We start from the raw sequence: 11,657 nt of genomic DNA on the forward strand, positions 1-11,657 counted from the left end.
TCTGTTCTGGATGTTCGAGCCTGTTATTGTTATTTATCAACAATATTTATAAAGAAAGACGCTCCAATAAACGAATACACTGTCAAACTGTTGCCATGGTGATGAGTGATACCTGAGTACTCAGTGACTAGCAGACAGACAGGTTTTTATTCATTTAGGCAGTGAGACTCCACTGAATCAAAACAGGAAGTGATGTCACAGGCCCTGGAGGAGGCACTGCAGCAGGTTGATGGTCCAGTGCTCGCGGTCCCATCCCAGGAACTATCCAGTGAAGGTTGGTGGTTCAAATCCCTGTTTCACTGTCACGATGGAGGTTCGGGGGTCTCTGTCGGCCGGGTCGCTCTCGAGCTGCACAGAAAATAAGAGTTAGCCATTAGCATCCTCAGCCCTGACTGAAGGCTAACAGCTCATCTAGTTCTGGGCTCACTGGCCAATCACAACCAATAATTAATCAGAACTTGCTGTCCGCCTCACCAAATGTCGTAGCCTCCATCTTCTCGTGAGCCTCGTTTCCGATCCAAACGAACACCTGCAGGTGAGGCCCCGAGAGGACCCAGGGAAATACAACCAAGCTGACAGGAGTAGAGACTCACCTGGTCCCAGGTATCCAAGATCATGACATCATCAGGGCAAGATCATTTTGTGTCAGCTCACCTGGAACCTCCTCCATCTGAACACACAATCGGATGGGATGTTATCTATCGCTTTGTTTACCACAAGCATTTTAGTGTTTACGGTAAACAAAGATGCAACCACCTACTGAAACCCCCGACAACTGCAGAGCGACCCGCCGATCAAACCGCCAAACGAACCCCTGATAACCGCTTACTGAACCCCCCCCCCCCCCCCAAAAAAAAAAACACCGAAACCCCAAAAACCACCTACTAAATACTGAGCAAACACTCCTAACATTTCCTGACAAAACAAAGCTGAACAGCAGTGAGTTAACCGTCATGTGACCATGTGACCATGTGACCCAGCAGACAGACCTGGAAGGTTCCGGTCTTGTTGGAGCAGGCGAACAGACGAGGAGGATGAGCGTCCATCTGGTTCTTCAGCCTGGGAGAACGACAGTAGTCCTCCTGTCCCCCAAACACCTCCCAGAATGCACCTGTAACGACAGAAAGCCGCGTTTGATGATTCAACTGATTTAAAGTCAATGTGACCCCTCCCCCTCCTCACCTTCCTCCTCTCCCTCCTCCAGCACAGTGGGGGTCACCTGCAGGATCCCGACCAGGTGTTCAGCTCCCTCGACTTCAGCTGAACTACTACTCCTCCCTTTCCACATCCAGGAACCCGAAGAGGAGACGAGAACGAAGACGTTACTAGAGTTCAGACTGGAGGAGGATGGGTCAACCTGGGGAGGACAGAAAAGTCCATCAAGCTCCACCTGGTCTGACTGGTATCGACTCCATGACATGAGACTCAGAACTACAACGTTCTCTGGACTACAACGTTCTATGGAGTACAACGTTCTCTAGACTAAAACGTTCTCTAGACTACAACATTCTCAGGACTACAACGTTCTCTGGACTACAACATTCTATGGACTACAACATTCTCTATACTACAACGTTATCTATACTACAATGTTCTCTGGACTACAATGTTCTGTAGACTACAACGTTCTCTGAACTACAACGTTCTCTAGACTACAACGTTCTCTGGACAACAACGTTCTCTGGACGACAACATTCTACGGACTACAATGTTCTCTGGACTACAACGTTCTCTGGACTACAACGTTCTATGGACTACAACATTCTCTATACTACAACATTCTCTGGACTACAATGTTCTCTGGACTACAACGTTCTATGGACTACAACATTCTCTATACTACAACGTTCTCTGGACTACAATGTTCTCAGAACTACAACGTTCTCTAGACTAAAACGTTCTCTAGACTACAATGTTCTCAGAACTACAACGTTCTCTAGACTAAAACGTTCTCTAGACTACAACATTCTCAGGACTACAACGTTCTCTGGACTACAACGTTCTCTATACTACAATGTTCTCTATACTACAATGTTCTCTGGACTACAATGTTCTACAGACTACAACGTTCTCTGAACTACAACGTTCTCTAGACTACAACGTTCTCTGGACAACAACGTTCTCTGGACTACAACATTCTACGGACTACAATGTTCTGTGGACTACAACGTTCTCTGAACTACAACGTTCTCTAGACTACAACGTTCTCTGGACAACAACGTTCTCTGGACGACAACATTCTACGGACTACAATGTTCTCTGGACTACAACGTTCTCTGGACTACAACGTTCTATGGACTACAACATTCTCTATACTACAACATTCTCTGGACTACAATGTTCTCTGGACTACAATGTTCTCAGAACTACAACGTTCTCTAGACTAAAACGTTCTCTAGACTACAATGTTCTCTGGACTACAATGTTCTCAGAACTACAACGTTCTCTAGACTAAAACGTTCTCTAGACTACAACATTCTCAGGACTACAACGTTCTCTGGACTACAACGTTCTCTATACTACAATGTTCTCTATACTACAATGTTCTCTGGACTACAATGTTCTACAGACTACAACATTCTCTGAACTACAACGTTCTCTAGGCTACAACGTTCTGTAGCGTAAAGCGTTCTCTGAACTACAACGTTCTCTAGACTACAACGTTCTCAGAACTACAATGTTCTCTAGACTAAAACGTTCTCTGGACTACAACGTTCTATAGACTACAACGTTCTCTGAACTACAACGTTCTCTAGACTACAACGTTCTCTGGACAACAACGTTCTCTGGACTACAACATTCTACGGACTACAATGTTCTGTGGACTACAACGTTCTCTGAACTACAACGTTCTCTAGACTACAACGTTCTCTGGACAACAACGTTCTCTGGACGACAACATTCTACGGACTACAATGTTCTCTGGACTACAACGTTCTCTGGACTACAACGTTCTATGGACTACAACATTCTCTATACTACAACATTCTCTGGACTACAATGTTCTCTGGACTACAACGTTCTATGGACTACAACATTCTCTATACTACAACGTTCTCTGGACTACAATGTTCTCTGGACTACAATGTTCTCAGAACTACAACGTTCTCTAGACTAAAACGTTCTCTAGACTACAATGTTCTCTGGACTACAATGTTCTCAGAACTACAACGTTCTCTAGACTAAAACGTTCTCTAGACTACAACATTCTCAGGACTACAACGTTCTCTGGACTACAACGTTCTCTATACTACAATGTTCTCTATACTACAATGTTCTCTGGACTACAATGTTCTACAGACTACAACATTCTCTGAACTACAACGTTCTCTAGGCTACAACGTTCTGTAGCGTAAAGCGTTCTCTGAACTACAACGTTCTCTAGACTACAACGTTCTCAGAACTACAATGTTCTCTAGACTAAAACGTTCTCTGGACTACAACGTTCTATAGACTACAACGTTCTCTGAACTACAACGTTCTCTAGGCTACAACGTTCTGTAGAGTAAAACGTTCTCTGAACTACAACGTTCTCTAGACTACAATGTTCTGTAGACTACAATGTTCTATGGACAACAACGTTCTCTATAGTACAATGTTCTCTAGACTACAACATTTTCTAGACTACAATGTTCTCCGGACTTCAACGTTCTCTGGACTACAACGTTCTCGAGACTAAAACTAAAACATTCTCTGGACTACAACGTTCTCTAGCCTACAACGTTCTCTGGACTAAAACCTTCTCAACAAAGACGTTCTGAACTGAAACATGGGGCGTTCCTGACAGAACCCAGTCTCTGTATGGCTCTGGTTGTCTCACCTCCACAGCTTTGGTTGCTCTCGCTGGATTGGCTCGAACCTGGAAGAGGCGGGTCTCTGCCACCTCTGAGTGTCCACCCTCTCTGGAAGTCCCGCCCTTGTACACCACCATTGGTTGGCCACGAAACAGGCTCATGAGGTGGGCGGGTTCTTTTCCCTGAACCACCCTCACCTGCACAAAGACAGGTAGCGGTGAGGCCCAGTCCCCGCCCTCATGGACCTGCCCTGTTGACATACCTGAACAGCACTGCCTCCCAGTTCATTGTCCAGCTGGACAGCCAAGATGGCCGACGCTGCAACCTCATCTTTGCTCGACTCCGCCCCCTGCCTGAAGAGAGATAGACAGATTTATCATGCTGTGACAAAAATCCACCACCAGAGGGCAGCTGAAACATCCTGAGGTGGGTCACCTAGTCTGAGATCCAGTGCGAGACCCGGTGTGAGACGCGGTGTGAGACCTAGTCTGAGAGAAGCTGATGCTGATTTTCACGTTGGGAACAACGCGTATGTAACGTCTTACCATATGTAGATGACGTGACCGCGTCTGCTGACGTGTTCATACTCGTACAGGATGATGTAACTGTCTCCTCCAAAGAACTGGCCGAAGGACGCCGTGTCTACCGGCACCTTCTCTGGTCCCTAAATACGCCAGATCTACAGACAGGTAGACAAACAGATAGACAGACAGGCAGGCAGGCAGACAGACCGACAGACAGCTGTAGATGTATATTACTGATTACATGGTAGAACAGCCGATACCTGTTTAAGCCCCTCCCCCTTCTCACCTGTTTGTCTCTGTCTCCGCGGTCCACCATGCTGTACTGTGCTGCCATGGACACTGATTGGTGAAGCTGTGACACGTCAAACAGCACCTGTCCGAAGAAAGGATGTCACAGGTCAGAGGTCAGAGATTGCCATGTCGGGTATAGACGCTGTTTTGTTGCTGATCCTGATCCTGATCCTGATCCTGAACCTGAACCTGATCCTAAACCATAACCTGATCCTGATCCTGATCTTGATCCTGATCCTGATCCTGAACCTGATCCTGAACCTGATCCTAAACCATAACCTGATCCTGATCCTGAACCTGAACCTGATCCTGATCCTGATCTTGATCCTGATCCTGATCCTGAACCTGAACCTGATCCTAAACCATAACCTGATCCTGATCCTGATCCTGAACCTGAACCTGAACCTGATCTTGATCCTGATCCTGATCCTGATCCTGAACCTGAACCTGATCCTGAACCTGAACCTGAACCCTAACCCAAAAACATGCACCTCAGGTCAGTTGGCGCTGCGGTCGGGGCAGCCTGTTGCAGCAGCTCCCCCTCGGGATGCTGCTGTCGCGAAAGAATTTCCCCTCGGGGATTAATAGAGTACAATAAAATTTTAAAAAATTTAAAATTTAAAAAAATCCTGAACCTGAACCTGAACCTGATCCTGAACCTGATCCTGAACCTGAACCTGATCCTGAACCTGAACCTGAACCTGATTCTGAATCTGATTCTGATCCTGATCCTGATTCTGATCCTGATCCTGATCCTGAACCTGAACCTGATCCTGAACCTGAACCTGATTCTGAATCTGATTCTGATCCTGATCCTGATTCTGATCCTGATCCTGATCCTGAACCTGATCCTGAACCTGATCCTGAACCTGAACCTGATTCTGATCCTGATCCTGATTCTGATCCTGAACCTGATCCTGAACCTGAACCTGATCCTGAACCTGATCCTGATCCTGATCCTGATCCTGAACCTGAACCTGATCCTGAACCTGATCCTGAACCTGAACCTGATCCTGATCCTGATCCTGAACAGCGTACTTTCTTTATCTTTGCGATCTGATTGGACACGTAGACCGTTCCCATGCCGACGGCGTCCTCAGGGTCCCTCCAGGCCTTGAACAACTGTATGAAGAGCGGAGTCTCGCCGTGCTCAGGGAGGACCTGGACCTGAAGGGGGACCAAGGATAGGTACGTCAGGAGGACTCATCCTCAGGTGGGTTGGACAGGTGAGGTGAGACTCGGCAGGCTCCACCTCTTCACCCCAGTGTGAGGTGGGTACTTCATCTGGGACATGAACTTCTCTGAACTCTGCAGGACGGCACGACGCTCATCAGTGTTAGCACCTTTACCTGCGCACACACACACACATGCACATGCACACGCACACACACGCACATGCACATGCACACGCACACACACGCACATGCACACACACACACACACACGCACATACACACACACACATATGCACACGCACACGCACGCACGCACACACACACACGCACGCACACACACACACACACGCACACGCACATGCACATACACACACACACACACACATGCACACGCACGCACGCACATACGCACACATACGCACACGCACGCACACACATGCACACACGCACACATACACATGCACACGCACACATACACACACACACACACACACACACACACATACACACTGTGGTAAATTATGCTTAAATTGTGGTGGATTATGCTTATGCTATGCCCATTTATATATATATATATATATGTTTAATCCAGTCTTTAATCAAATGCTATTATGATACTATATGTAACCCTGTCGACTCAGCATTAAGATATACTGCACACAGCTGTGTGCCCAAGGTCATGAAAACACGAAGTAAGTTTCGGTACGTGATAACTCACACGCGAGCTGAACTCAGATTCAGGAGGTCACGGTACCAACTCTCTATAATGAGTTGGTACTCCTCTTGTGGAACATCCGAGACTAAAGTCCCGCCCTACTGTGTATAAAGTATGTAATATCAAGTGCTCAGATCAGACTCCAACAGAGAGACCTCTGGTTGATGTTGGGCTCTCCGTGATATCATGTATGCTGAAGTTGCTGAATAAATCAACTTGCTGATTGAATCTGCCTATTGGTGTCTCTGATCAAAACAACTCGGTGGAATCAATTGGTGAATTCCAACAATTTGGGGGCTCGTCCGGGATTTAGAGACAGAATTTGGAACTGACGAGGCAGGACACACAGACGCACAGAGACCACGATCGATCGGAAGATAAGGTGAGCAGAAGACCGAGTTTAATCTGAATTTCTGCGATTGAAAACTATTAAAATAAACCTCTGTGTATCTGTGCTAGAGCCAAGTCGCTAAAAAGGCATTTAAAGACTGGGATGAGTGTATTGGTTTCTGGCTGTGGCAAGCCCCACCGGAGGCCGACGGGTCTCCGGACGTAGCTGGGTTTAAAAGCCCGGGGTACTGAGGAACCCCCGAAATTAAATAGGGTTTAAAAGCCTGAGGTACGGTGTAAACCTCGAAAGTAACACGGGTTTAAAAGCCTGAGGTACGGTGTAAACCTCGAAAGTAATACGGGTTTAAAAGCCTGAGGTACGGTGTAAACCTCGAAAGTAATACGGGTTTAAAAGCCTGAGGTACGGTGTAAACCTCGAAAGTAATACGGGTTTAAAAGCCTGAGGTACGGTGTAAACCTCGAAAGTAATACGGGTTTAAAAGCCTGAGGTACGGTGTAAACCTCGAAAGTAACACGGGTTTAAAAGCCTGAGGTACGGTGTAAACCTCGAAAGTAATACGAGTTTAAAAGCCTGAGGTACGGTGTAAACCTCGAAAGTAACACGGGTTTAAAAGCCTGAGGTACGGTGTAAACCTCGAAAGTAACGAAACAACGTGAAATAATCTAAACAGTAGGGGCAGAAGAGGTCTAAGACCTGGTAGGAAGCGAGTAATTCCCAGTCTGGTAGGAAAAGATGGTAGGGACAGAAATCATGGACGGAGAATTTGATCAAGAAATAGATGATGGTGGATGGGGGCCATAAAAGAAGAGAAAAGACAAGACAGGTTGAAAGAAATGTTAGAGGAAGCAGTGAAAGGGAGAGAAGATGTAAATCTGCCACTCGGTAGATTGTCGTGGGACAATGCTAAAGCCATGAAACGACGTAAAGAGGCAGAGGCTGAAATAACAACCGTAAAATGGATGTTCCGAGGAGAGTGGAAGAAGCAGATAAAAAAAGTTGGACAAAACAAGTAGTAAATGGCATCAACTGGCGGTAATTTGGCAAGGAGTCAAACACGCGTGCAGAAAAGCAGAAGGAAAAGAGGAGAAAGTAGTAATCGCACCCTGTTCTCCGAGCGCTCCCTCTCCCCCTCCCTACAGCTTCACAGGAACTCCAGCAACAGGCGCCGCGGGGGAGAGGCCGCAGCCGAAGATAAGCACTCCAGCGGCCCGACCGGGACTGTATCCTGTCCTCACGGTGAGAGAAGGGACCATGCTGATAGAAACGGCCAACACAACGGAGGAAGAAGAGGAGGAGGAGAGAATGCAGTGCAAAAAGAGAAAAAAAAAAAGAAACAAAAGAAAAAAGGTAAGGAGAAGACCGTGAACCGCAGGTCCATCACTCCCTTTGACACAGGTTCATCTCAGGAGGAGGAGACCGGTCCCGAATGGGACAGACGGGAGCAAGAACAAGAAGAAAGCCAGGAGGAAGAAGCAGAAAGACCGATGGGTGATGAACTCAGAAGATTGCAACAACGACAAAGGGAGGAGTATCAACAGCAGATGGAGGAGCATTATGGTGAGTTACAGAACAAGCAAACTGAGAGGAGCGGAGGACCTCCACCAGCGCGACCCCCGCGATACTGTGACACCCCGCACCCGAAGAGGCAGACACAGAGCGAAGGTAAGCCGTGCACTGCTGTTTTGCGAATAAAAGGAAAATGGAGATCAGACACTAATTTGTCTGAAGTCTCGGAGGCGGCTCATCAGGTCAAACGTTCCACAAATGAGGCTCTGCAAAAAATACTGTTGAAAAGTTGTAAAGAATCACAAAGACAGAACGTGTACTGATAGAAGAGGAAGAAAGGGCAATGGATAGAGACCTGCACGAACTCAAACAGACACTGAGGGAGGACAGAGCCAGACAGGCTGTATTAGACGACATGACAGAGCAGATACAGGCAGACAGAGAAATGCACCGGACCGACTTAGAGAGAGTCTGGCAGGGACCTGCATATCACACACGCTCAAAGAAAGAAGGAGGAGCGGGCAACTTCCCCCTCCTGTACACCAGAAGCGGACAAACTATATACAAACCATTGAACCTGACAGACGTGACTGGACTGACAAACCAGCTGCCTCCAATCACAGAGGGAGGGAATATGTGGATCATGCAGTTCGAGAAATTGACAACGGGACAAAACATGGCGTTAGGGGACTGGAGAGCAATTATTGCACGATGTGTGACTCCGGCTGAACGCCGACAAATCGAAGTAGATGCCGGGACTACTAACACACCCGATGAAGAGCCACTGTGTGTGGTATTCAAAAGACTAGCTGAAGAGACCAGACAGACCTTCCTGGCCCCCAGAGGCCCCGCCATTCCCAAACTAGGGTGGGACCCTAAAACACCACCCCGACAGCATTTGTCAGAGGTTAAAGAAGAATGGACTAAGTGTACTGGGGTGCACCCAAGTAAGAGCTCACAGGAAGTATGGTTCAGACAGGCAGTTATGGAGGGGCTGCCCAAATTTGTGCAACAATTAATGATGGATAATCCTGATTTACAGGGCAGTGACAGCCAGACATGGGAAAGACATCTGGTACACCACCTCCAGAGGGCGAAGGATGCCACCGACAAGGACAGCGACGATGTGAAAAAACTCCAGGGACAGCTGCTCAAATTACAGCTGGGACAGGCCAGAAAAGATGTCAATGACGACAAAAAAAAAAAAAAAAAAAAAAAAAAAAAAAAGAGGTAAAATTAATTATGTCTGGCCCCGATCATACTCCTGATCTGTATCCTGTCCCCTCATGGGAGGAGCATCCTGGCCCTCCCCATAGGTCTCCGGCATCGTATGACAGGGGAGGATACCGGATGGAAAGGGGGAGAGGACGTGGGCGAGGATGGGACCGAAGAGACGTGGGGGCAAGAGGAGGTAATGATGGAAAATGTTATTACTGTGACCAATATGGTCATTATGTACGCAACTGTCCAGAAAAGCAGCACACCGAAGCCAGAGGCCGTGGAGGACCACGTGGACGGGGACCCCCAGGAGAAAGAGGAGGCCCCAGAGGACGTGGCGGCCCAGTCTACACGCAATATCCAGTGTGGGAGGACCCCTACGGTGGTGAACACGACTACATGCTGCCACAATGACGCGATACACGGAGAAACCCCACACACAGACCCACCCCAGAGCCCATGATGAACATGACAGTGGCGGGAGAAGAGGTGCCATTCCTGGTGGACACAGGTGCCACATGCTCCACCATGAACCAACCCCTTGGTCCCATATCCAACCAGACTATGAGCGTCGTGGGGTTCTCCGGGGTGAGTCAAACTTTATCATTTACCACACCACTACCCACCCAACTGGCTGGACAGCAGCACCTCCACCGTTTTCTGATCTCCCCAGAAGTCCCTGTTAACTTACTGGGTCGAGACCTGCTCATTAAATTGGGTGCCACAATATTGTGTGGCCCCGAGGGTCTCATCGTATCTTTCCCAAACGGTACTGACATTCCCTGTGGATTGACCTGCGAACGTAGCGGACAATACCTGGTTCGGTCTCCGGACACACTGCATGCTGACATCTACTGGGGGCTGTTGCAGCCCTCACACGAACCAACAACAGGACTGCTCTCAGCCTACAACTCCTGGCGTCCCTGGATATCCCGTGTACATCCCCACGTTCCTCCTCCCGATACTCCCCATCTGACCCTGTTCTACGATCGAGATGGAGACGAGTGCTATCTTGAAGCATTCCAGGAACAAGTCCAAGGTAAGATTTGGCAACTTCACACAGGTGATATACTCGTGGGACAGGAAGGAGTGGCGGCCATAGGTGAGTTGAGTACAGAACAGGAACTCTGGTTTAAAATGTCTGACACATCGTTTCCACATGTCTCGTTGGCTCTGCATCCTCAACATGAAGCCCGGGAGTTAGGGCCCATGGTTAAAAGAGGGCATGACTGCCAGGACTGGGAGAGCACCTGTATTCCACGAGTGCTCCGATCCAGGTCCCTCAATATGTTTCGCATACACAACAGCACGTCTGATGTTATTACACTGGAGCATTTGTTGATCCCCAGGGATCACGGGCGTGACAAATCTGATCACTCTGACGCAGTTTCCCTCCTGACAGCGCTGCCTGACTCTCTGTGGTCACAGGGCCCGACAGATGTGGGTTCTGTCCAGTGCACACCAGTAACATTCTCTATCGATACAGATCACCCTGTGTGGGTGTCTCAATATCCACACAAACCAGCGGCGGTGGCAGGTATTGCAGAAACGATACAAGGCCTCCTAAATTCCGGAGTGTTGGAAGAATCTACATCTGCGTGGAACACGCCCATCCTGCCGGTGGAAAAGAAAGGGACAGGCAAGTTTCGCATGGCACACGATTTAAGAGCCATTAACAAAATATTGACCACTAACACGGTGCCAGTTCCCAACCCCTATGTAGCTCTGAATAACCTCAGTCCTACTCACAAGTATTTTACCTGTGTCGATTTGGCTAACGCATTTTTCTGTCTCCCACTGGCCACTGAGTTACGTGATGTATTCTCCTTCACGTATCAAAACCAACAGCTGCGGTACACGCGACTACCTCAGGGCTTTGCTTTGTCCCCAGGCATATTTAATCAAGTGTTGAAATCCTGTCTGTCTGACCTCGAGCTGCCACCAGGTACTGTCCTCATACAGTACGTTGACGACCTCCTCCTCGCATCTGACAGCCTCAGACTGCCTGACTGCCACCACTGACCTCCTGCGACATCTGAACACACATGGGTTCAAGGTTAGTAAGGCTAAACTACAGATAGC

The 11,657-nt window shown here is 48.1% G+C and overlaps 1 protein-coding gene and 1 pseudogene across 5 annotated transcripts in view; one reads left to right on the plus strand and one right to left on the minus strand.

Annotated features, from left to right (window-relative positions):
• Nucleotides 1–147: 147 nt before the first annotated feature.
• LOC138194685 (gelsolin-like) lies at nucleotides 148–8,104 on the minus strand (annotated as a pseudogene).
• LOC138194700 (protein NYNRIN-like) overlaps nucleotides 7,793–11,657 on the plus strand; it is a 6,911-nt gene continuing 3,046 nt past the window's right edge. The window contains exons 1-2 of one of the 5 annotated variants that reach the window (XM_069143623.1): nucleotides 7,793–10,614; nucleotides 11,062–11,657. The exon at nucleotides 11,062–11,657 is cut by the window's right edge and continues 3,046 nt beyond it. Coding sequence is in view for 2 of the 5 variants with exons in the window: in XM_069143626.1 (XP_068999727.1) it covers nucleotides 10,035–11,214 (1,180 nt within the window). In the remaining 3 variants the exon portion in view is untranslated. The other 4 variants (XM_069143624.1, XM_069143625.1, XM_069143628.1 and 1 more) reach the window with 4 other exon arrangements.

Source organism: Embiotoca jacksoni, unplaced genomic scaffold, assembly GCF_022577435.1.
Source record: "Embiotoca jacksoni isolate LCO1_2020_lvr unplaced genomic scaffold, fEmbJac1.0.p SCAF_112, whole genome shotgun sequence".
NCBI classification, from domain to species: domain Eukaryota; kingdom Metazoa; phylum Chordata; class Actinopteri; family Embiotocidae; genus Embiotoca; species Embiotoca jacksoni.